General features: G+C 49.2%; 1 protein-coding gene across 1 annotated transcript in view; it reads left to right on the forward strand.

Moving 5' to 3' along the window:
- Positions 1-12289: 12289 nt before the first annotated feature.
- DISC1 (DISC1 scaffold protein) overlaps positions 12290-23685 on the forward strand; it is a gene marked incomplete at both ends in the record, with an annotated part of 341831 nt that continues 330435 nt past the window's right edge. The window contains one exon of the mRNA XM_082673688.1: positions 12290-12347. Within this exon, the coding sequence (XP_082529814.1) occupies positions 12290-12347 (58 nt within the window). The remainder of the gene's footprint in view (positions 12348-23685) is intronic.

Genomic DNA, 23685 nt, shown 5'->3' on the forward strand with positions numbered 1-23685 from the left:
TTTGCCAGAGAAGTTTGAAGAACACATTTACCGAGCTCATCGTGAAACACATGCAGGCCAAGGGTTATCTAGGAAAGCATTCTAGGGGTGGCCAACTTTGGGCACTTTGTGAATGAGGCTGCCTTGTCACTTTGGACCCTTGCCGTCCGCTTTGGAGCTGCTGAGTGATGTCCTGAGATTTGCTGAGCTGCGTTCTCTACGAACGTGCCTTGTCGATGGGGGGCTACAAGCTCCTGAAGGCTTTGGCGTGTATCCGTTTTGGGAGGTGATTGCCTTTCTCCCATTAGGAAAAGGTGAGCCAGGAATGGATTCTGATCAGACATCATGGAAATCAGCCGTGAGAGAATTAGACCAGTTTTGCCACGGAGACGGCCAGCAAAGTTCTCCTCATCGCTGGGAGGGAAGATTAAAAGTCGGAAAAAAGAAGCCCTGGGGTGGCTGAGCTTTTCAGTGACAATGAGGTTGCCACGTATTACTCTGGTGGCTAATGTTGTCCCTTGTGTGTGAGAACTCCGAGAGTAACAGTGCCATCTGTCCGGGGTCACACGAGACAGTCAACCTGAAGGAGACGGGGGGCAGGGTGGTAGCTGCTGAGTGGATGTAGCAGGTGACGAGGCTGAGCCAGGAGACTACTGCTCTAGTGAGAGGCAGTGAGGGCCGGGGGGCAGGTGTCTCTTTCCCGGAGGAAGTTGGAATCTGTGTAGATGCTGAATTTCTAATGGAGAACAACGTCTATTTGTTCAAGGCAGAAAGCAGCAAGGGGAAGACCACGCCTCGACGAAGAATGTACCTGTGAACGAATCTCTGAGTGGAGAGATTCTTGTCAGTGGTGTTAGCTCTTCCTACATTGTGCGTGTGGGAAACTGAGGCCAGAACAGGTTAGAGAGACACCGAGAGGTGGATGTTAACGCAGCATAAAATCAGGCAGCCTTCCTGAATGGCTTTAGCCGTTTGACATAGAAGCCCATTCTGAATGCCAGCTCTCCAGTGGGCACAGATCACTGCAGATGACGATGTGCCTCAGCTAGGGGTGTCTCAGGACAGCACGTCTAGAACGAGCTCCCACACTTCCCATGTATTATCTCACTATGAGAGCTTTCAGACAATGTGCATTGCAGAAGGAAGGTTATTTATATTATATATTTAGCCTAAAACTATGATAACATCCTTTGGCATGGCCTTTATCTGATGGTATTTGAAACTGAACCAACTTCCTGCTTCCAGGCATTAACAAATGAGGGGCTTCATGTTGTCTAATGTTATTTCCTGAGCTGAAGATAGATTTATTTTCTCCAATGCATTCAAGTTTATTCTTTTTAAAGAAAAGATCTCCTTTAGACAATTAACTTTCCCAGAATTGTTTAAGCATTGTTTTTGTTCTCAATGAGAATATTTCCTATTTAACTCCAGCTATGTCACCTGATGGGAATTCTTGTGACTCTCACTGCCATGCTCAGATACTTCGCAGGAGACGGGAGAAATAAATCCACTAGCCTGTCCAGTGTCAGAATCCCAGTTTAGAACATTCAGTCTAATAAGTTTCTGGCCAGAGGATGCAAGGATGAACAAGGGTGACATTTGCCCTCAAAGAGCTTATGATCTAGAAGGGGAGATGCAAAGGGACATTAATTACATAGGAGACTGTCATGTCCTAACTTCTCTCCTCTGACCCACTTCTGGGAATGAAACCAAGGGAAGGGTGGGATGAGGGAATATTGTGTATGAAAATGCAACCGTATGAAGACTTACTACCTAAGTATGTCTCACTATATGAAAGGAGAGTGGTTGTTTGTTCTGAGGCCTCAGAAAATGTCATTTTTGTCGAGTGAGAGACAGTATATCATCGTGGTTAGGAATGTGGACTGTCCATTGAGGTTGCCTGGTTCAAATCCCTCCGCGGCCACTCACTATGTTTGTGATTTGGGGCAAGTTCTAAACTCTCTGTGCCTCAGTTATCCAGTCTGAAAATGGGTGTGATAATTGGGCTGTTGCAAAGGTGACATAAGGTTAACAAGTTTAAATTGCGTCGAGCAGTGTCTGGCTGGTGGTAAGTGCCCAATAAACAGTAGCTATTATTAGTAAACTTCTAAGAGACTCCCGTATTCTTAAACACAATTTTTGAATTTCACTGCTTTGGCAAAAGAGCCGTACAGTTTTTTTCCTCTGAGGCCCTAGCTTTTTGCTATACATTTACACCTGCAGCATTTAATGTTCGTTGTCTACGTCAGTGCGATCTGTAGGTATGTGTAATTTCAATATAGCAGAAGTACTGATGATTCCCTTAGCGGAGCCGGGACTCTCGGGCTACAGCCTCAGATTGCGTTGGCATCAATGAAGCTACTCCATTTCTGCTCTGCTGAAGAGTCTGGTAGTATTTACGAGGAAAAACTTTCCAAAAATTTAAATTAAAAAATATTCCTAGCCCAATTATCCAGTCATCCTTTGCTCTCAGTTATTCTTCCTGTAAGACGCCCTTTACCTATCTCAGTATCCAGAACTGACATCCATGGCAAACACTGCTAGGGAATAGCCATGATGGAGACACAACATTAAAAGCAAAGGGAAACTAAAGGGGTCACTTGTTTGCTCATACGCAGCGGGATCCTTGGCCTGAGCCTCATTTGAAGGAGACACATTTTGGGGTGGCTGTCCATCTCACAGCGGTCCCCACCCTGGTCCTTCCCCTGTGTTCAGAGGTGCTTTCCAGGGACTATGCTCGTGTGTGGGCCCTTGGCTACTCTTGATGGCAGTGACGGGGCTCCTGACCTATTCAGGATCTCAGTTGTAGAGATTCAGAACTGGCTCCACGAGGGTCAGGCTTTCCACGTGGCCGGCTTGCAGGATCTCAGTTCCCTGACCAGTGATCGAACACTGGGCCCCCTGCAGCGGAAGCACGGAGCCCTAACCACTGGACAGCCAGGGAAGTCCCCCAGCTTTCTTTGCACTAAAGTTAGGGTATATTGGTTTTGGTTAGTTGTAATCAAAGAGCCCTAACTAATTCAGCATCGTGTGGGAATGAGAACACTAAAGGAAGATTTCTGCAATATCTGTGCCAGAGATTTGAAATCAGTAGGTTTGTAAGTGAGGGTTTACTTGGAGAAGCAGAACCTCCGTGAGTGCTGTGGAACAGGGAATATATTATAGGAACCAGAGCTCACACAGCTGTTGGAGAAAGGGTGAGGCTGTGGCATGGGTGAAGGAGTTGGCGTGTGCAGGAAACCGGGGAGCTGTGCGTGTCCGGCTGTTAGAACAGGGCTGTGAAGGGCTTGATATGGAAGGTCGATGCCCCTTTGTGTCCATGAGTGCACAGAGAAGTATCCGGTGACGAGCCTGGGGATTCTGTTGGCTGGCAGGATTAGTAGTTGGGAAGGATACCCAGGCATTAGACGGGGAAAAGAAGGGACAAGCCAGAACTGGCCAGCACCCCTGCATCTGTCTCTGCTGCCGCTGACCAACAATGACCTTTCAAGTCAGATGGCTGCTGCTTCACTGCCTCTTCCCAGGTATCACACTTTTGGCCAAGGATAACGGGGAACCATCCAGGGAAAGGCATGTGCAGAACAGAGTTCCCAGAATAATCGAGTTGACGACAGAACACTCCTGTACACAAGTCTTTGATAGACTAGGAATATACAATCCTGCACAGTAGGTAAGATATAAGACTAGGAAAAATATTAAAATTTCCTAAGTGATTATAGTGAACAAACATATTTAGGAACCACAGACTTATGGTACCACCATCTGCTCAGCCCGGTCAACTGAGTAAAAACTGGAGTCATCTTAGATGCCTTCCTGTCAGCTACCCTCAGCAGCCAGTCACCAAGTTTTACAAACTTTTTCTTCTTGAACATGGTCTCTCTTCTCTATGCTCATTGCAAATGTTCACGATCTCTTACCTGGACTGTTGTCTCTTTCCTAACTGGTCTTTCTGTATCTTCCACAGACCCATCTATACTACCATTACATCAGTGGTCTTAACCCTGACTGCACTTAAATTTTTTTTTCTTATTATTTATTTTTTGGCTGCGTTGGGTCTTCATTGCTGCGTGCGGGCTTTCTCTAGTTGCGGCGAGCGGGGGCTACTCTTCGTTGCGGTGCGGGGGCTTCTCACTGTGGTGGCTTCTCTTGTTGCAGAGCACAGGCTCTAGGCGGGAGGGCTTCAGTAGTTGCGGCACGCGGGCTCAGTAGTTGTGGCTCGCGGGCTTAGTTGCTCCGTGGCACGTGGGATCTTCCCGGACCAGGGCTCGAACCTGTGTCCCCTGCATTGGCAGGCAGATTCTTAACCACTGTGCCACCAGGGAAGTCCCTGACTGGACTTTAGCATCACCTCGGGGACTTAAAAAAAAACCCAGTGTTTACTCCCCACCCCAGACCATACATCAGACCCTCTCACAACCACCTGATGTGGTACATCCTATCATTAATTCTGTTTTGTAGATGAGCAAATTGAAGATTAGCAAAGTTAAATAACTTACCAAGGTTTAAGACTAAGAAGTGGTGGGGCTTAGATGTGAACGCATTTATCTGAGGGCAGAGCCTGTGCTCCTAACCACGCGTAGAATGCCTTCCAAACTGTGCTGCTGGGCTGATTAGAGGGATGGTAGGGCCAGCAGGTGAAGTGAGGTGAGGAGAACAGTTGGAAGTGTAGGGTTGAGGGGGAGCTGATGAGAACAGCTCTGAACTTGGGTGGCTTGAACGGCTTCTTAGACATCCAAGCGGTGATGTTCAGGCAGCCGTTGAAAATACAATTAGGGGTGGCAGGGGTGGAGAGCAGCAGATGGACACAAAGGACAGCTCTGGGGTAGAAGGGACAGGGTGCAGTGAGCACCAAGGACGAGGAGGAGGAGTCTGTAGCATTGTCTCCCGGGTTTCCAGTCTGAGAGGAGGGGTCAAGGCGAGACTACAGCTACCTTCGGAAAACAGTTAATGCTGGGAAAGCAGCAGTTTGGGGAACGGGCAGGAGAGGGCAGTGAGAGTCCTTTTGGAGTTACTACATTTGAGAGACCAGCAGAGCCACTAGGTTGGATATACGAATCGAGTTTGGGAGAGAGGTTGCTGTGAAAGATGCCAGTCGAGGTGGTATCAGAGTAGTTGAAACCGTGGAAGTGGATACGATAGTCAGGTGGAGGATGAGGGATGCTCAACAAAAGAGGAAGGCCAAGGGCGCGATGCTGGGGAAGATTCAAAGAAGGGATAGGGGGCTTCCCTGGTGGCGCAGTGGTTGAGAGTCCGCCTGCCGATTCAGGGGACGTGGGTTCGTGCCCCGGTCCGGGAAGATCCCACATGCCGCGGAGCGGCTGGGCCCGTGAGCCATGGCCGCTGAGCCTGCGCGTCCGAAGCCTGTGCTCCGCAACGGGAGAGGCCACAACAGTGAGAGGCCTGCGTACCACAAAAAAAAAAAAAAAAAAAAAAAAAAAAAAGAAGGGATGGGGAGAAAGGAGAAACCAAAGGAGACCCAAAGTGGGGGAGCAGACAAGGGAGGACCACAGGGGTGGATGGCTGGATGGCTAGACAGATAACAGACAGAAGACGGAGACTTATTGTAAGGGATTGGCACATGCACTTGTCAGGGCTGGCAATTCTGAAATCTGTAGGGCAGGTGGGCAGGCTGGAAACTCAGCATTTGAGGCTTCCGTCCTGAGGGAGAATTTTTTTCTTCTTCAGGAAACCTCAGTTTTTACTCTTAGGGACTTCAGCTGGTTGGATGAGACACACCCACATTATGAAGGGTCATCTCCTTTACTTCAAGTCAGCCGATTGTAGATATAACCACATCTACAAAAGCACCTCCACAGGAACACCTAAATCAGAGTGTGATTAAATGGCTCGGTTGATTTAATAGCCTGGCCCAGCTGACACATAAGACCTATGTCACAGTCCAACTCTTGTTGACCTGGCATCCGTACACATCACCTTAAGCCACTCATAGCCTCCAAATAAAGACAGCAGCAAAGTACTTCCGCTTAACATGACGCAACTGCCCTGACTATAACCCTAAGCTCACTAACCTTCTCCCCAGAGGAAGACGCATGGTCCTTAGGTGATGTCCAGTCTTCCCCTTCACGTCCTCGGACTTAAATACTGTGTTGTAAATTTAATTATTATTAGTACCTCTGATGTTATGTAAGTGGATAAGGAAGAGAAGAAAACAAAGATAAAATATAAAATAATACATGACGCGTCTTAATCTTCTCCCTTTCTTATCCATGTAGAAACAGAGTCATAACAAAGTAAGGAAGAGATTCTCACGTCAATTACAGTTTTCAGGTATGTAACTGGTCACCTGGTTGGAGCTGGTATGTGTAACTACCTCCTTCAACGAATCATTCCCTTTGCCTTCAGGAAGTACCTCAGCTGGTCCTGGTTATTTACCTGCTGGGGTGACCCCAACCCTCATTGTGGAAGGGACTGGGCCATCAGTAGTCCTCCCTGAACTAGGTTGTCATAGTTTCCCATGGACTTTAGTCAGAGGGCATGGAAATACTAAAAGGTGCCCCGAGGGATCTCCTATATTCCAGACATACACTTCCTTACCTGCACTGTGGCACGGCAGTCCAATGTCCCCTTGGTAGTGAGGATCACTGCAGTCAACACCGTAAGTCCCTCCTTTGCCTGTTGATTCAGAGACACAAGGCACCCAAAGCGGCCAGGTGGCAATCTTTTTTTTTTTTTTTAAATTGAAGTATAATTGATTTACAATATTATATTAGTTTCAAGTTTATAGCACAGTGATTCAGTATTTTTATACATTATACTCCATTAAAAGTTATTACAAAATAATGGCTATAATTCCCTGTGCTGTACAATATATCCTTGTTGCTTATCTTTTTTTTTTTTTTTTTTTTTTTTTTTTGCGGTACGCGGGCCTCTCACTGCTGTGGCCTCTCCCGTTGCAGAGCACAGGCTCCGGACGCGCAGGCTCAGCGGCCATGGCTCACGGGCCCCGCTGCTCCGTGGCATGTGGGATCTTCCCGGACCGGGGCACGAACCCGCATCCCCTGCATCGGCAGGCGGACTCCCAACCACTGCGCCACCAGGGAAGCCCTTGCTCATCTAATTTAAACATAGTAGTTTGTATCTCTTAATGCCATATTTCTTTTTTGCTATCTACATTCATTTATTTTTTAGATTCCACAAATAAGTGATATCATACAGTATTTGTCTGTCTCTGACTTATTTCACTAAGCATAATATTCTCTATGTCCTTCCATGTTGCCGCAGATCAGCTGGCAATCTTAACTTCCAGTTAAATGGCATGATTGTTGCTTTTCTTGGTGAAAGCATTCCCCCCTTCGGAACTAACACCGCTAGGCCAGCTGAACCTAAGGTTGTGGGAATAGAAGGCAAAACTTTTGCTAGTGGATCACTAAGGCTAATAGTGAGAGATGCCACTCCCATTTCCATCCCTTGATTCTTTGGACCCATGAATCTGGCCACAGGAGAAACAGCGCCATATACTGGACACTGATTCAGGGCATCCACAGAGAGCTTCCTGGAGAACCTTGCTCAGATCTGCAAGGTACTGCTACCTAGTGGTGCTGTAACCGAGTCTTCAAAAGGCCGTTCCATTGTTCTGTGCTCAGATCTGCAAGGTACTGCTACCTAGTGGTGCTGTAACCGAGTCTTCAAAAGGCCGTTCCATTGTTCTGTGCTCAGATCTGCAAGGTACTGCTACCTAGTGGTGCTGTAACTGAGTCTTCAAAAGGCCGTTCCATTGCTCTGTCAAGCCAGCTGCGTCAGGGTGATAGGGAACACGGTTAGACTAGTGAATTCTGTGAGTGTGGGTCCACTGCCGCACTTCATTTGCTGTGAAGTGAGTTCCTTGATCAGAAGCCGTGCTGTGTGGATAAAGCACTTTAGGAGTCCACGGATGGTAGTTTCAGCAGAAGCGTTGTGTTCAGGAAAAGGAAATCTGTATTCAGTGTAATTATCTACTCCAGTAAGAACAAAATGCCGCCCCTCCCACGATGGAAGTGGTCTAACGCAATCAACCTGCCACCAAGTAGCAAACGGGCTGATCACCCTGGGGAAGGCTGCTATGTTGTCGGTCCTGATGCTGGCAGCTTGGACCCTCAGCGGTGGCCGTGGTCAGGTTGGCCTTGGTGAGTGGAAGTCTGTATGGCTGAGCTCACGGATAACTTCCAGCCCTGCCACCATGACCGCTTTGCTCACCAGCCTATTAGACAATGTCAAGCGTAGCTGGAGAAGGAGGCTGACTGGTACCCACAGAACGCGTCATCCCATCCACTTGAGGATTACAATTGTCCTCTGTTGAGACCAGAGCATCTATTTGTGACACAGTATCTTTGAGTTTCTTGCCCATTCAGAGAGGTCTATCTGTATACCTGTTCCTCAGATCTCCTTGTCACCAATTTTCCAATCATGTTCCTTTCAAATCCCTGACCATCCAGCCAAACCATTGGCCACAGTCCCTGAATTGGCATATACTTGTTTCTCTGGCCATTTCTCCTTTCAAGCAAACTGAACAACAAGGTTCACTGCTCAAAGGTCCGCCCACTGGGTGGATTTTCCTTCACCACTGTCCTTCGGGAATATCCCAGAAGGGGCTGTGCTACAGCTGCTGTCTACTTTTGGGTGGTACCTGAATACTATGCAGGACCATCTGCAAAGTAGGCCCAAGTTTTCTCTTCCTCAGTCAGCCCATCCTAGGGAACTGGCCATGAGGCCGCAGGTGCAGGCTGTGAGACAGCAGGTAGTGTAGCAGGTGTGGGGACGTTGGGCATTTGGGCCGCTTCCTCATGTAACTTACTTGTGCCTTCCAGGTCTGCTTGAGCCGCATCTCACGTGTACCACTTCCATCTGATGATGGAATGCTGCTGTGCGTGCCCAGAGTCGTGCCTGTGGGTCAGACGGCACCCAGTTCACGGAGGGCAGCTCAGCTTGCACGGCGATGTGGTGGCCCACGGTTAAACGTTCAGTTAGTACTAAGGCCCAGCCGTAAGTAAAAGGCTGTTTCTCAAAATGAGAATACTTATCCACAGAGGATGGCAGGGCTTTGCTCTGTAACCTTCAGGGTCTGTGATGTGACCCTCCCATAGGGGTCTGACCCAGCCTCCACCAGAAGCTACCACCACTGACCCCTGGATCTGTGGGATCATGTGGCTCGGATGGCAGAGGGCAGCTCACAGGGCAGCCCGGACGTGGTGCAGAGTCTTCTTCTGTTCTGGGCTCCACTCAAAACTGGAGCTTTTCAGGTCACTAGGTAAATGGACTTGAGTAGTACCCCCAAATAAGGAATATGTTGCTTCCCAAACCCAACGAGGACCATTGGGTGTTGTGTCTCTTTTCCGGTCATAGGAAGGGCCAAATACAACAACTTATCCTTCACCTATACCACCGGACCTCTAGAAATCCCACTGAGATGGAAGGCTCTAGAATTTCTGTCAGATTTATCTTCCACGCTCTGGTGTACAAATGTCTCACCGATAAGCCTAGAATAGCTAGTCTTTCCCACTCATTAGGTCCAACCGGCATAACATCATCAATGGAATTGACCAGTGTGAAGTCTTCTGGAAGAGAAAGGCGATAGGGTGCCTGCTTGACCAAATGATGATGTAGGGCTGGAGAACTGACCTACCCCTGAGGTAGGGCAGTCTTCGCTGCGCCGCTGGTTCTGCCAGCTGAAAGAAGGCTGCCCTGGTGGTCTTTCCTAACAGGTATGGAGCAAAAACGTTTCCCAGACCAAGAGCTGCATACCAGATACTAGCCGATGTACGAATTTGCTTAAACAGCGATGTTACAGCCGGTACAGCAGCTGCACGGGGAGTCAGCGTGGGCTTAAATCTATGATAATCCACTGTCATTCTCCAAGACCCATCCGTCTTGTGCACAGGCCACATGGGCACGTTGAATGGAGAGGTGCCGGGAATCACCACCCCTGCATCTTTCGAGTCCTTGATGGAGGTACTGATCTCGGTGATCTTTCCACAAACGCAGTCTCGCCTTTGGTTAGCTCTTTTCGAAGGCGGAGGCAGGTTGTAGTGGCTTCCACTTGGCCTTTCCTACCAAAACAGCCCTCACTCCACAGGCCCCAGAGCCGTCGTGGGGATCCTGCCAATTGCTGACTATCATTCTAATGATGCCTTCCAGAACTGGAGAAATAACCCCAGGATGAGTGCAGAGACCCACCAGGAGATGGACCTGAGCTAAAACTCCACTGACCTCCATAAGCCCCTACTTGGACTAGTGGACTGCAAAGATGGTCTGGGTCTCCTGGACTCAGGGTCAGTTCAGAGCCAGTGTCCAGTTAATTCCTGAAAAGTCTGATTACTTCCTTTCTCCCAGTGCACAGTCACCCGAGTAAAAGGCCCTATGTCCCTTTGGGGAAGGCTGAAGAAAGATTAACAGTATATATATATTTTGGCAGCGTTGCGAGGTCTTTCCTGGAAGAGACAGACATCTCTTTCGTTCAAGGAGTTTTGGGTCTGCAAACTGATGCAAGTCTGGGAATTGATGGAGGCTCTCTGTTTTGATAATTAAAATTCGGCTTTTGTTCCCTTGACCTAGAACTTTTCTGCTCATATAGATCAAATAAGAACTCAGTAGCATTCTCATCGAAGAACCCCATGATTAAGTGGCCAATGCCATAGGTTTGTGGCGGTCAGAGTGTTCCAGTTGCTGCTTTGACTCTGCTGTCCGTTACAGAAACCATGCCCACCCTGCCTTTGGTGATTCATTGCCACCATGTGGCCGCAGCTACCCTGGGGTCCAATTATCCTCACTGCATTTAAGGACCCACACTGCAGTGGCATAGTTCCCACTATAATTTCTGACCTACAGAGAAGAGCTGACCAACGATGCTGGGTCACAAAGTTATTTTTCAGGGTCACGGTGAACGGTGTGCCCTGTGGACCCTCTCGGAGTGAGTAAGCAGGTCATATGTGATAAATCCACTCTAATACTGCAACCTCCCTAAGCCTTTAGATAATGCCTTTCCAGGATACCAGGGCAGTTCCGGCATTTCCACTTCATTTAGTGGAGGTCACCTCTTGCCCCATGTTTCTGTCAACTAGCTAAACAAACAGCTTTTTTCTAATCTCTCAAACCACAGCACTGAGTCCAGATCTCTGCTTCGTGGTCTACACCGTTAAATTCAGCTTGATCCAACTTCTTTGTTCCTTCCACCATCTCCCCACATGCTTCACATCCACGCTCATATTCATTCCATCCCACAACTCTCCGACTCCTAAGCACGTCCAGGTGTTTTCACGCACACGGTTCTTATTTCATGAAGGACCTTGACCCTCCTGTAGTTCTAGCAGGATCCTTTCCCTTCCTCCAGACAGCCTTTCCGATCCTTCTTCACGACACTCCCTCTTACCCCCATATTCTGCAATGTTTTGTGCCAAACCTCTGGCTCGTGGCATATTCCACTGCATGCTGTTATTTAGTTTTATACGCACATATTTCTCTTCCCTGCTGGAGGGGAGCCCCTTAAGGGCAAGAACCGTGTCTGACAGGTGCGGCCTCAGCGATGCTCCAGGATCCCCCTTGAAGGAACCGAAGAGTGAAGGGACTCGAGCTCCGCACGGATCGCAGCTGTGTCCTGGGATGGCTGCCCCAAGTGGAGAGGGGGATCTGGGACCAGTCCAGTGCTGCCAGAAGATTCAAATAGTTGGACCCTCATTTCATGTTGAACTGCTCGCCCCCCTCTTTCCCAGTGTGGTCTGTCGTCTCCCCTCGTTCTCCTCCCCCCGCCCCTCTCCTCCCCTCCATCTCTTCCATCAACCCTTTGGTCACTTCCCTAATTAGTGTCTGCGAGGCACCCTCGTAGACCCGCCCCGCCCCCCGCCCCAGGAAGGCCTCCCAGTTTCTCCTTCTCCGAACCACCCGTTCTCCCCACCGCACTTCCCCTCTCGCTTTCCTCCAGCAAACGGGCGAGAGCGAAAAGCAAACTTCCCGAGGTCCGGGACGCAGGCTGTAGGCCCGCCGGCCCCGCCCGCCCCAACCTCTCGCGTGTGCGTGTGTGCGCTTGTGTGCGTATGTGTGTGTGCGTGCGTGTGTGCGCGTGCTGTGTGCGTATGTGTGTGTGCGTGTGTGTGTCTGTGTGTGTGTGCGCGCGCGCGTGCCGGGGCCGAGGCTGGGGAGGAAACCGCCCGCGCGCCCCGTGAGGAGGAAGGAGCCTCCCCTTCCTCGCCAGCCCCCTCCCCACTTCCCGTCCGGCGCGGCCGCTCGCTTCCCCCGCCGCGGGCCTCGGGGCGCACGGAGCCCGTCGGCCGCCGCGGAGCTGGAGGCGGAGGAGGCGGAGCGTGAGGAACCGGCGGGGCGCATGCTGGGCGGGGGTCCCCAGGGCGCCCCGGCCGGTGGCGACGGGGGCCACCGCGCAGGTAGGGGTGCTGTCACGGCGGCCCGGCGGGTCGGGGCGGAGGTCCGGCGGGGAGGGTGCGCTGTAACGTCTGGAAATCGTGCAGGTCCGGGCTGCGCCGCTGTTAACATTTTGGGTTTATGCATCCTTGTGAGGTGAGGGAAACTGAAGCAGGACCGCGTGGCGCGCCGCGCTGGGGTCGACGTCGCGCCGGGTCCTCCCCGAAGACCGTGCTGAGATCCCGGGAGCCGCAGTTTTGGCAGCAGCGCCGGTCGGACCCGCCCGGGCGGGTCCCGGTGGCCGAGGAAGGCGGCCGGGGCGCGCTCGGGTTTGGATGAGCCCGGGGACTGCGCCGCCCGAACCTCGGGTCGCCGTGCGCCCTCACCCGCGCAATCGCGGGACAGGGGACGCCCGGGCGCCCGGTGCCGAGACCGCGGCCCGACCCCGGGCCGAGTCTCGGCTTCCACCGCATCGGGGACCTGGAGGTTGGGGTGGGTTGAGGAACTTGGTGCTGGTACCGCCCCAAGTGGCTGCTCGGCGAGCAGTTTCACCTCGCGTTTCCTTGGCAGTAGTGACGCCCACGCCCGGCTCGGAGCGATCCCTCCGCTTCCACCGCCCCGAGTACGGGTCACGCTGTCAACACTCAGGGTTGACACTTAGGCCATTAAGTGCACAGTTGCTTTTCAGGAACGGCAGGACGTCTCCTACCATCCTCACTTTTAAAATACATGCACAGGAATTTGAGACTTGGGAAGAGAATGAGGTTTGGAGTCAGGCAGTATGTGTCCTTGCTGCGTCAGAAGAGGGCCGGGCGACTTTGACAAGTCCTTTAACATCTCCGAGCCTCGATTTCGAACCCCCAGCCCAGAGCTGAGATACACAGTAAGCTCTAAATCATCAGCTCAGTTGCTCTTTTCACTAAGCAAAACCTCATTAACTTGGAGTGGTGTAGAGAAACCAGTTTGATTTGAGTAAAGTATGAATAGCGGAGTTTTTTTTTAAAGGAAATTTAATCTTGTTAAGTTCAGGCCTGGCGCATGAAGTCTTTTGAGGGTCAGTCGAGACCTGAGCAAAAAGAGGCCGGGAGCTGCTCTCTAAGCTCTGGGACCCTGAGCCTCAGTTTCCTCATCTGTTTACGAAAAAGATAAAACGGGGACAGTAACGTTTTGGGCTGATAGAGCTGCCTGAGACTCAAATGAGGTAAAAGACCTGAGAGCTCCTTGAGGCATGCAAGTCACTGCTCGCATAGAAGACATCACTGCTACCCAGAGGGATAAGAACGTCTGCAATTTATTTTTACCGCTTGCGGTGTGTGCCAGGCAGTCTATCAGGAATCGCTCTGATGAAACCTGCCCCAGACTGTTGTAAGGTAGATACTTAGAATCCTCTCCCTGTACAAAGCTGAGATGCAGCGTCACCCTGCTTCTTTCCAAAGGTCACGTGGCTGTTGAGGGTAGAGCTAGGATTAGAACCCTGGTGTGGGTGCCTCTCACAGCTGTGTTCTCAGCCACTGGCCAAGCTGACGTTACGCAGACGAAGACCTGTGTTAGAACAGTTGATAATAATATACCCTGCATATTTATAGACTCTAAAATACGAGTGAATTGTTAGCCCTGGCAGAAGAGACTTTGAAATAATCTTAATTGTTTTCATCCCTGTGTAAAAAGAAATCCCATTTTAAGCTGTCTTCTTGTAAAGATAAGCAGTGAAAATTTGCCGAGAAAAAACGTACTAAAACCTTCAAAGAACGTATCACAAGAACTCATCAGAAATCCCCTAAAATAATAGAGTATTGAATAAACACTTTGAGAAAAAGGAAAAAGAAAGAACTCATCAGAGATCTCAAAACTAAATAGAGTTTGCATGAATATTTTATTTTAACATACATTTGCCAGGACCCTTAGGATGGCACAAGACGGGTAAACTGGGATTGAGGCTTTTGGTGTCATGGTTACCTGGCAGGGCTGGGACCCAGGACATTTCTGCAAGGACCTCACTGTTCACCTGAGATGCCCCCAGAAATGGACCGTCAGGCAAAGTCTGTGCACCTGAGGGAGAGTGTGTGCCAGGTTTCTGTGTTGCAGGAACAATCCCTAATTCAACTGTTTCCCTTATTCTTTTCTTCCTCTTTTATTCTTTTTTCTTTTTCCAAAAGTAGTGGGTGCTCGTTACAGGAAGCACGGAAAACTACAAACAAGAAAAAGAACACTGAAAACCACCATAATCCCAGCAAAGCAGACCAGTAGTTTGGTGTTTCTTTTCTTGTAAGCCATTCCTGTGCCATGTTCATCAATTTCTACTTCCGAAACACTGCATGCAAACTATTATTGTTTCATTAGATGACAAAAATAACAGTAGCTCATTGCTCAAACATTAGGAAAAAAAAGCCCACATTTATTATGTTCATTAAAACTTTTCCTTTTAAAAAAATTCTTAAAATTGTGGTCGAAGAAGGATTAGCGATTAAATGGTTAATGTGTGAATTTTATTGTGATTTTGGTCAGAGTTTGATGAAAGATCTTCAGAGTGAAGAGAGGATACAGGGGTGACCTTTAAATAATAAGAGCTAAAGACCAGCACAGAACAAAGTTTCTGAGTATAAAATCTTTAGATTAGGATCATTCGACCAGAATTAGAATAATCTTTTTGACAATGATGATACTAATTCAGCTTATATGCCAGGTTCTCATGCAAAGCCAGCAGAGACCAGTGCTTCCAGAGATGCCCTGGGCGGCCACCCTGGGGCTGGGGCGGGTCCCCTCTGGCATAGCTGTGCCACTTTCCAGCCAGCACCATTTATAATGTAAGCCTTTTAGCCCTTGGGAATCTTCTCTTGTTCTCGATTTTAATGACTGTGGTGAAAATTCCTTAGCAAGTATCTTTCGTGCAACAGTCATGCAGTTTAAAAAATACTTGCCACAGATGCTTTGACCATGCCAAATCCATTTTCTCTTGAAATCAGAGTTTACCAGCTGCTTCTTTGAGCACAGACTTCACCATCAGCTTCCCATTTTTTCATACCAAGTGGTAGCGGGAGAGGAGAACTGTGGCTGACCAGTGAGTGACATGGTATTTCTATTTGGTTTTGGAAGGCAGTCAGGGGCCCACATGGTGTGCTTAGCTGCCGACATGACCATCGGTTTTCTGTCTGCTTCCTTTTATCCGGCCCTTCTTCCTTTTGGCCACTTGCCTCCTGTCATGGCTCATAAGTGGATGTAGAGATAGGCTTCCTGAGATCACTAGGGTCGCTTCTTGGTCTTCGGGTGTTGTAAAACAGAATCACAGAATTTGTTGCTGGAAGAAGCTTCAAACGATCAGGTGGTCAAATCTGTTGAGCTCTGGCCGGTGAGGCACGGACAAGTGCATTTACCAAGTGCAGCTGCTGAGAAATATATATTTGGTCCTTATAATGGTAACCATAGGTGTAGGGGGCCTGATCTTAAATGAGGTAATTGAAATAAATAGACCTAGATTCTTTTTTTTTTTTCTTAAATCTTATTCATTTATTTATCTTTGGCTGCATTGGGTCTTCATTGCTGTGCGTGGGCTTTCTCTATTTGCAGTGAGCGGGGGTTACTCTTCGTTGTGGTGGCTTCTGTTGTTCCGGAGCACGGGCTCTAGGCACGCGGGCTCAGTAGTTGTGGTGCACGGGCTTAGTTGCTCCGCCGCATGTGGGATCTTCCCGGACCAGGGCTCGAACCCACGTCCCCTGCATCGGCAGGTGGACTTTCAGCCACTGCGCCACCAGGGAAGCCCTAGGCTCTGTTTTTTTTGTTTTATTTTTTCAGTACTCGGGCCTCTCACCGTTGTGTTCTCCCCCGTTGCGGAGCACAAGCTCCGGATGCACAGGCTCAGCGGCCATGGCTCACGGGCCTAGCCGCTCCGCGGCATGTGGGATCTTCCCGGACCAGGGCACGAACCTGTGTCCCCTGCATCGGCAGGCGGACTCTCAACCACTGCGCCACCAGGGAAGCCCCCCTAGGCTCTATTTTTGACACAGGAGAATGTATGTGTTTTGCATTTATAAATGAAAGCATATCTCATCTTACTAAAATACTGATAGGCAAAGGAGGACAATTTCACAGCGGTGGAATAAGAAAAAAGTAAAGAGAAGATAAATGGGGGCTCTGTTTCTCATACACTGGAAACATAGACTTGTGAAAGCTGTTTTGTGATTACAGATCCTCTGCTGAAAAAAAGTTTGTGTATCTCAGTACAATTCTTTTTTTTAATTAGGGTGTAATTGACACTAACATTATATTAGTTTCAGGTGCAGGACAGGTATTTGTGTACATTGTGCAATGATCATCCCAGTAAGTCTAGTTAACGTTCCTCACCTTAGAAAGTTACAAAGTTTTTTTTTTTTTTTTTCTGGTGATGAGAAGTTGTAAGGTCTCAACTCCGTACAATTTATTACTATTTCCTTGATGCTTTCATTATAGCCACGAGCCGGGCATAGTGGAATGTGAGACAGCTGACCTTGGGTATAGATAATCTGCATTCAATTCAAATAGTAGATCTGACTCTTATCAATGCTTTTGTTTTCCTCTGGTTATGGAATTCTCTCCTAGAAGAGACACTAATTTATCCATTTATTCATTCCATTGTATTTATCCGTCCAGGAACATTTACTTGGCACTTACTGTATGCATGGCACTGTGGTGTACCCAGCAGGGTGTTTAAAGATGTATCAGATTGTCCACAAGGACCATCCAGTCGAAAGGGGAGATCTAACAAAGCCTGGTACTCTTTCCGGGTGATTTAAGGCAACCCTCAGATTTTCGCAGCCACCGTTAGGACGCTTCTTCCAAAGACATCTCAGTCCTTCCTGTGTCTTCCCAGTCCTGACAATTGTGTCAGTATTTCTCTGCTTAGTACCTCCTGCCAGTCGGGCCTGCACACTGCTGCCAGGATAATCTTCCTAAAGCAGAGATCTGATTAGGTCCCTGTTCCCCGTGCAAAGACTCAGTATGGTCCTGCAAGCAAATTCTTAGCATTCCTTTCCAGGCCTTCCGTAAACAGGCCACTAAATCCCTAAAATGGATACTCTACTCTGGCCCTTTTCCTGCACACTTTATTCTGTCCACCAAGAACATGATGGAATCTGTCCTCTTTGCCCCTAGTCTCTACACATCTTGCCAGTAATACTTCCCAGCCTTCTCTGGTCCTCTGGGATCATCTACTCTTTTCCACTTCTTCGGTTACAGTTTGTTGTGTATTTAACCCTCCTTCCCAGCTCCAGTGTAAACCCCTTCAACTCAAGGAAGCTCTCTGGTTTATCACTTTTCCCCTCCTGTATGTAGCCCATTCATGGTTTATTCCACTCTGACTGAGTTGAATTAAACGATTTATTATATTTTAGATTGAGCAATCCCGTGTGTGGATTAACCCCGTCTTGTTATTTTTATGTCTTTCGAAACCAACCAAGAGTTCCAGAAGTTCCTCTCAGTTCAAGAGTTTATTGAAATGCACAAATCACATTGCCGCACACCGTGGTGGCTGTTGAGATTTTAAAAAAACGTGTAGATTGTTGTCCGTACCCTTGAGAAGCCACGGTCCAGGGGAAAAAAGAGAATTAATTTTTTGAAGTTTCTGGATGCTGTTTCATCAGAATGGCAGTTGGGATACACCAACATCATCAAGAAGTAAGCAGCCCCTGGTAGGTACCCAGTGAATATAGGATGGATGGATAGATAGGCAGGTGAGTGGAGGAAGAAAGAAGGAATTCTTTAATTTAGAATTTATCAATTGCAATGTTTACTGCTGGGTATAACAATTTTTTTTTTTTTTTTTTTTTTTTTTTTTGCGCTATGTGGGCCTCTCACTGTTGTGGCCCCTCCCGTTGCGGAGCACAGGCTCCGGACGCGCAGGCTCAGCGGCCATGGCTCACGGGCCCAGCCGCTCTGCGGCATGTGGCATCTTCCCGGACCAGGGCACGAACCCGTGTTCCCTGCATCGGCAGGCGGACTCTCAACCACTGCGCCACCAGGGAAGTTTTTTGAAGATAACTTAGGCAAGTATTGATTTCCACACTTGTATATAGAATGTGCTGCTCTTCATCTAGGAAGAGAGAGACTAGTCCATCTCTAGACACTCTGTGTTAATTTCCTGGCCGTGGTGTTACCATTTAGTCAATCCAGCAGCTGGGAGGCCCGCAGCTGGTGGGGGCAGAGCGAAGGGGAGCGTTCACGCTGATCCCACACTCATGACCTCATCCTCCACCCAGCCGCCTCATTGGCTTTGGGGATTGTAGGATGAGTTCTGAACTATTTCCCAACAGGGCAGCTTTTGTGTGTCCTCCTCTGCTTGACTCAAATAGTCGTTTGAACGGAAAAATGGACAAATTCTGTCATTTTAATGCAACTGTTACATTTTCTTGACTTTAGGATTTGGGATTATCTAGGTACATTCATTCCAATAAATACTGGAATGTTTTTGAAACTTTTTTGAAAAGCATAAGGTGATATATAAGGAAAGGTATTGATATTACACCTATTTTTCCCAGTTTGCTGAGGTGGAGTAGGGCTCAGTGAAAATAAAATGAGATATCCCGAAGGGGTTATTTACCTTAGGCTGATCTTGGGGTACATTTATATTGACTCTGCTTTTAAAATTATTTTTAAGGAGCATAAGACCCTTTAAAAAAAACAGTATCCTATCCAAATTAGGAGACCGCCTTTCCCAGTACAATGAATAATTCTTCATCATTACAGAGCCAGGAAGGGGTGAGTCAACCAGAAATTTAGTGGAGAGAATATGCCTTTGCATTAGTCTGGGCTGAATTTCTTGTCTTATTTATCTTCTTATCATTTGTGTTAGACCCGTAGTAGGAATAGAGACTTACCGAATTGCATGGGTTTAAACTAACATTGTAATTTGACCACCATGGCGCGCAGGGGAATTGCTTCCCAACCGGTGGTGGCTCCTGAAATGTGGCATGGGAGGCTCGGGCAGCAGCTGGGTTTGGAAAGGCAGGGTAGGGCACGTGTCTTCAAGTTGCTTTTGCACGCGAACACAGTCTTGAACACGCTGCATGTTCAAGATCGATACAAGTGGTGAAAATTTCTAAAGGCTCTGCCATTCACACATTGCATAAGAGAAAAACCTCAGCTGCCCATATCAAAGTACACCCTGATGATTTTAGTTTGGAGTGGCTTTAGACGACCCAGGAAGCATGTGGGGACTGCAGCACCCCAAGCTGACGTTTGGCACTGCCCCTGCCCCTCCAGAGCCTATCACCCAGGATGTTCATCAGGTATCAAGATGTACTGTGAATTTCTGAAACATGGACCAATGCACCTTTTAATGGAAGTGCGGAGGTGGGTGGCAGGTTTCTTTTAAATTGTGATCAATTACTCGTCATTGATGTGGGTAAGTGATGGTTAACTGTGACTGGCCGAGTGGCCAGATGGATAGGACTGAGAGTCAGGACCCTGGGCAAGTCCTTTAATCTCTCTGAATCTTAGTGTCCTTCCTTGTCAGCCCTCAGTGTAGAATTGTGGTAAAGGTCTAATCCGATCATTTATATGAGCGCATCATAATCTGTACTGTTTACGTGTAAAGCATTGTCTTGATGGTAAACTCGCTAATATCGCCTCTAACATCAATCCTGCCTGTGATCTCAGTTTGCCTTATAGCTTGTCCCTCACACCCTAATCCAGGTCCCTGATCCTTTAACTGAATCGCATTAGTGTTTCTGCAGCAAGATAGATGCTCGTGCCCTTAACTCAGTGGGCTGGATAGACTCTCCAGCGCCTTACATCTGTGCACACGAGGGCTTGCAGACTCCTGCAGGATGCGTGAGGGGAAGCTCGCGGTTCTCCATGGTGCATCCCGAGCTTGTACTTAATCGTTGTTGTACTCGTTTTGCTTCTTCTCCTCCCCTTCCCCTCATTTTCTCCTGATGCATTTCCAATTCTTAGCCTCAGTGGCTGTTGTATTATCTCTGCTCTCCCCGAGATGGGCCCCCCGATATGCTGCCTTTGTTGTGAGACACAAGCCCAGCCTGCATAAGGGGTGAGCCCAGGGACGGAGGCAGCGTTGCGGGGGAGGGAGAGCTTCCGCACGCTGCCAGCGCAGGAGTGCACACTGGCTCTTCTACAAGGCAGCGCTGGCAGGCAGTCTGCTCTGCGGGGTCCGGGGGCTCCCGTGCTCAGCTTCCAAGACGGTGTGCCCACCAGGCCTGGCTGGTGTTTGGTCCTTGGTCTGACACCTGGATTCTCGGGCTTTGCCTCGCCCTTTGGGAGGGCCGGGTTGTGTAGTCTGCCTTGCACTGGCTTTGACTCTGCTCTTTTTTTTTTTTTTTTTTTTTGCGGTACGCGGGCCTCTCACTGTTGTGGCCTCTCCCGTGGCGGAGCACAGGCTCCGGACGCGCAGGCTCAGCGGCCATGGCTCACGGGCCCAACCGCTCCGCGACATGTGGGTTCTGCTCCGCGGCATGTGGGATCTTCCCGGACCGGGGCCCGAACCCGTGTCCCCTGCATCGGCAGGCGGACTCTCAACCACTGCGCCACCAGGGAAGCCCTGACTCTGTTCTTGATGCTGCTGCCTCTTGGATCAATCCTTGGGGGCCACATTTTGCAGCCCGAGGGCAAACGATGCCCCACCCTCTAATCCTCCCGGGCCCCAGAGCCCCTGCTTGTCTTGGAGGGAGCCGTAGGCAACTGCTGTCATTGATAAGCTGGAAGGAAGAGGGGTTGGAACTGTCCAGGTGCCCCCTTAAATGTCCACCCCCGCCGGGAGCCAGGGTGGGCGATGCCTTTGGCTCCTACGTTGCTGTCTTGGGCTGTGAGCGCTGGAGGGGGCTGCTGGTGACGAGGAAGCTTCGCATGGCTGATCGATAGCAAATGATCGCGGAGAGTGAAGGTGGTATAACAGAGCACTTGAAGGTTGGCTCTGGGAAGGGAATTCTGGAATTCTGGTCCTAGAGCCAGTCGATCTTTGCCTTTTCAAGGTGTAATTTAGTTTTGGGTTTGTCTTTATAAAATTTTCATCTACATGAAATGTACATTCTCCATTCTCTCTGCAAGATGCTCCACTGGTTGGAATTTGGTTTCTTGGAATCCCCTCTGATAGTTTGCCTCTCCTGTTGCAGAAAATTCCCCGCTCTTGCTGGTATCATCTCACACCCAAAGAGGGCATTCTAACCTCAGAAGAGGCTCAGCTCAGCAGCGCGCCTGCCATGCCTTTCTCTCTAAGCATAGAGTTTGGCCTCTCCCTTGGCTTCTCAGGTGTTTTGGCTGCAGGGAAGAAATCGGCACAGTCCACGCTTATTTAATAAGACCGTTATGGAAGTGAACCCAACCTGAGTGCTGGCGGGGACAAAGGGGGACCCGGCTGCTTGCTCTGCCACCAAACCTCACCAGCTCCCTGTACATTTCTGGAGCTGTCACTTGGGAGCTGTTTTCGCTGAGGGAGAACTACTGTGAGGCTGGGGACTTGGCAGTCTAGTTGGCAAATCCTCTGGGTGTCCTTTCAGCATTGTCTGCAGGGACTGTAGGAGTCAAAGGCGCTTCAGTGCAAAGAGAATGCCAGATTGTTCCCTGGAACCCCAAAGGAGCCAGAGTCAAAGGGGCTTTTTGTTTCCCCAGGAGAAAAGCCCACAGGAAGCCTCAGCTTCCGACACTCCTCTGCAGCCTCATTGCCCATCAGAGCTGACTGTGCTCCGGCCTCCCTTGAGGGAGGCAGTAACTTGAACAGAAAATAAATAAATGGAAGGATGCCGTTCTCCGTGGCCGGGGTGGTGCACACGAGCATGCAGGCTGGGCCCTTCCTCCAGGCCTGGGGCCCAGGTTCCCCCTGCAGAGAGGGCTCGACTGGTGAACCGAACGTAGTCATGGCCACTTCATGCTGTTCTTGTAACAGAGAAGAGCCAAACCTGACTCCATGTTGGATCTGTTTCTGTTACTTTAACCTTTGCTTTCCACTGCTTTGGTTCACTGAAAGGATCCTGTCTGTACATAATGGCCCGCCTCAGGGAACCCTGCCCCTCTGCCTAGATATTAAACCAAAGTGCCTTTGTTCAGGGCAACCTCCGGACCCTGTCCACCTGTGCATGGCTGCAAGAAAGAAGAAGTTAACACACCCTCTGCCCGAGGCTGGCCGTTCCAGGGGATGTTTACAAAACTTACACGGCCTTTTAAACTTTACTTCCTCACCCCCTCCCCCTCTCTGTGCTATAAAAGAAACTGGCATCCAGACCCCGATAAGATGGTTTTTCAGAGACACTAGTCTGCCGTCTTCTCGGTCTGCTGGCTTCCCGAATAAGGTCGTATTCCCTGCCTCAACGCCTCGGCTCCCGATTTATTGGCCTGTCGTTCGGTGAACAGAGCGAGCTTGGACTCGGTGACATTCTGAGAATCAACTGTGGTCACGTGAGTAAAGATCTGAGCCCGGCCTCTGCCCCATCGTCGGCCCTCAATGGGGCTAACGTTAGATTTCAAATTTCTACCAGCAGTTCTGTCACTTACCAGGTATATGACCAGGAGCAGGCCATTTAATTTCTCTTCGGCTGTAAACTGGGCAGTAACAGTGCTTATTTCATAGAACCATTGTGAGGATAATGAGACACACACAAGGGGCTTAGAAAATACTAGCTGATTAGAACAGGTGGGCTGCGGCCTAGAGCTGTGCGGGCCATGTCCAGCCAGGAGTACACGTGAGGGCCCAGGGGGTAGCGGGGCTGACCCCTGGCCTGGGCCCTGGTGCTGAAGAAGGGGTGCCTTCTTCCAATCCATCAGCTCAGAGGGGCCACCTTTTTCTAATTTATCCTCCCAGAGGGAACATCTTTTTACAGTTCATCACCCCAGAGCGGGCGCCTTTTAAAAAATTTGCACAGTGGCACCGTGTGTGGTAGCTGCAGCCCTGTGGACAAAAGCAAGATGCTATTATTAGTGCAGCACACAGACCCTTCCGGAGGGAGAGCGTGTATCGCATGCTTTACCTGGCTCCAGCTTGGTCATTTCACTTTTATTTCAGGGATATGATTACCATAGTCAGAGGAGCAATTTTGCTATTTCCTCAATTCTAAATTTTCTCTAGAATTTTCCTTGAGGCCAAGGGCTATAATTTCCTGCCTTCCAAGGCCCCCTCGTCACCACTGCCTTTCACCTGTCCTCTGGAATGCACATTTTTTTTAAACATCTTTATTGGAGTATAATTGCTTTACAGTGGTGTGTTAGTTTCTGCTGTATAACAAAGTGAATCAGTTATACATATACATATGTTCCCATATCTCTTCTCTCTTGCATCTCCCTCCCTATCCCACCCCTCTAGGTGGTCACAAAGCACCGAGCTGATCTCCCTGTGCTATGCGGCTGCTTCCCACTAGCTATCTGTTTTACATTTGGTAGTGTATACGT

This window comes from Grampus griseus (assembly GCF_964374135.1).
Source record: "Grampus griseus genome assembly, chromosome: 16".
Taxonomy (NCBI): Eukaryota; Metazoa; Chordata; class Mammalia; order Artiodactyla; family Delphinidae; genus Grampus; species Grampus griseus.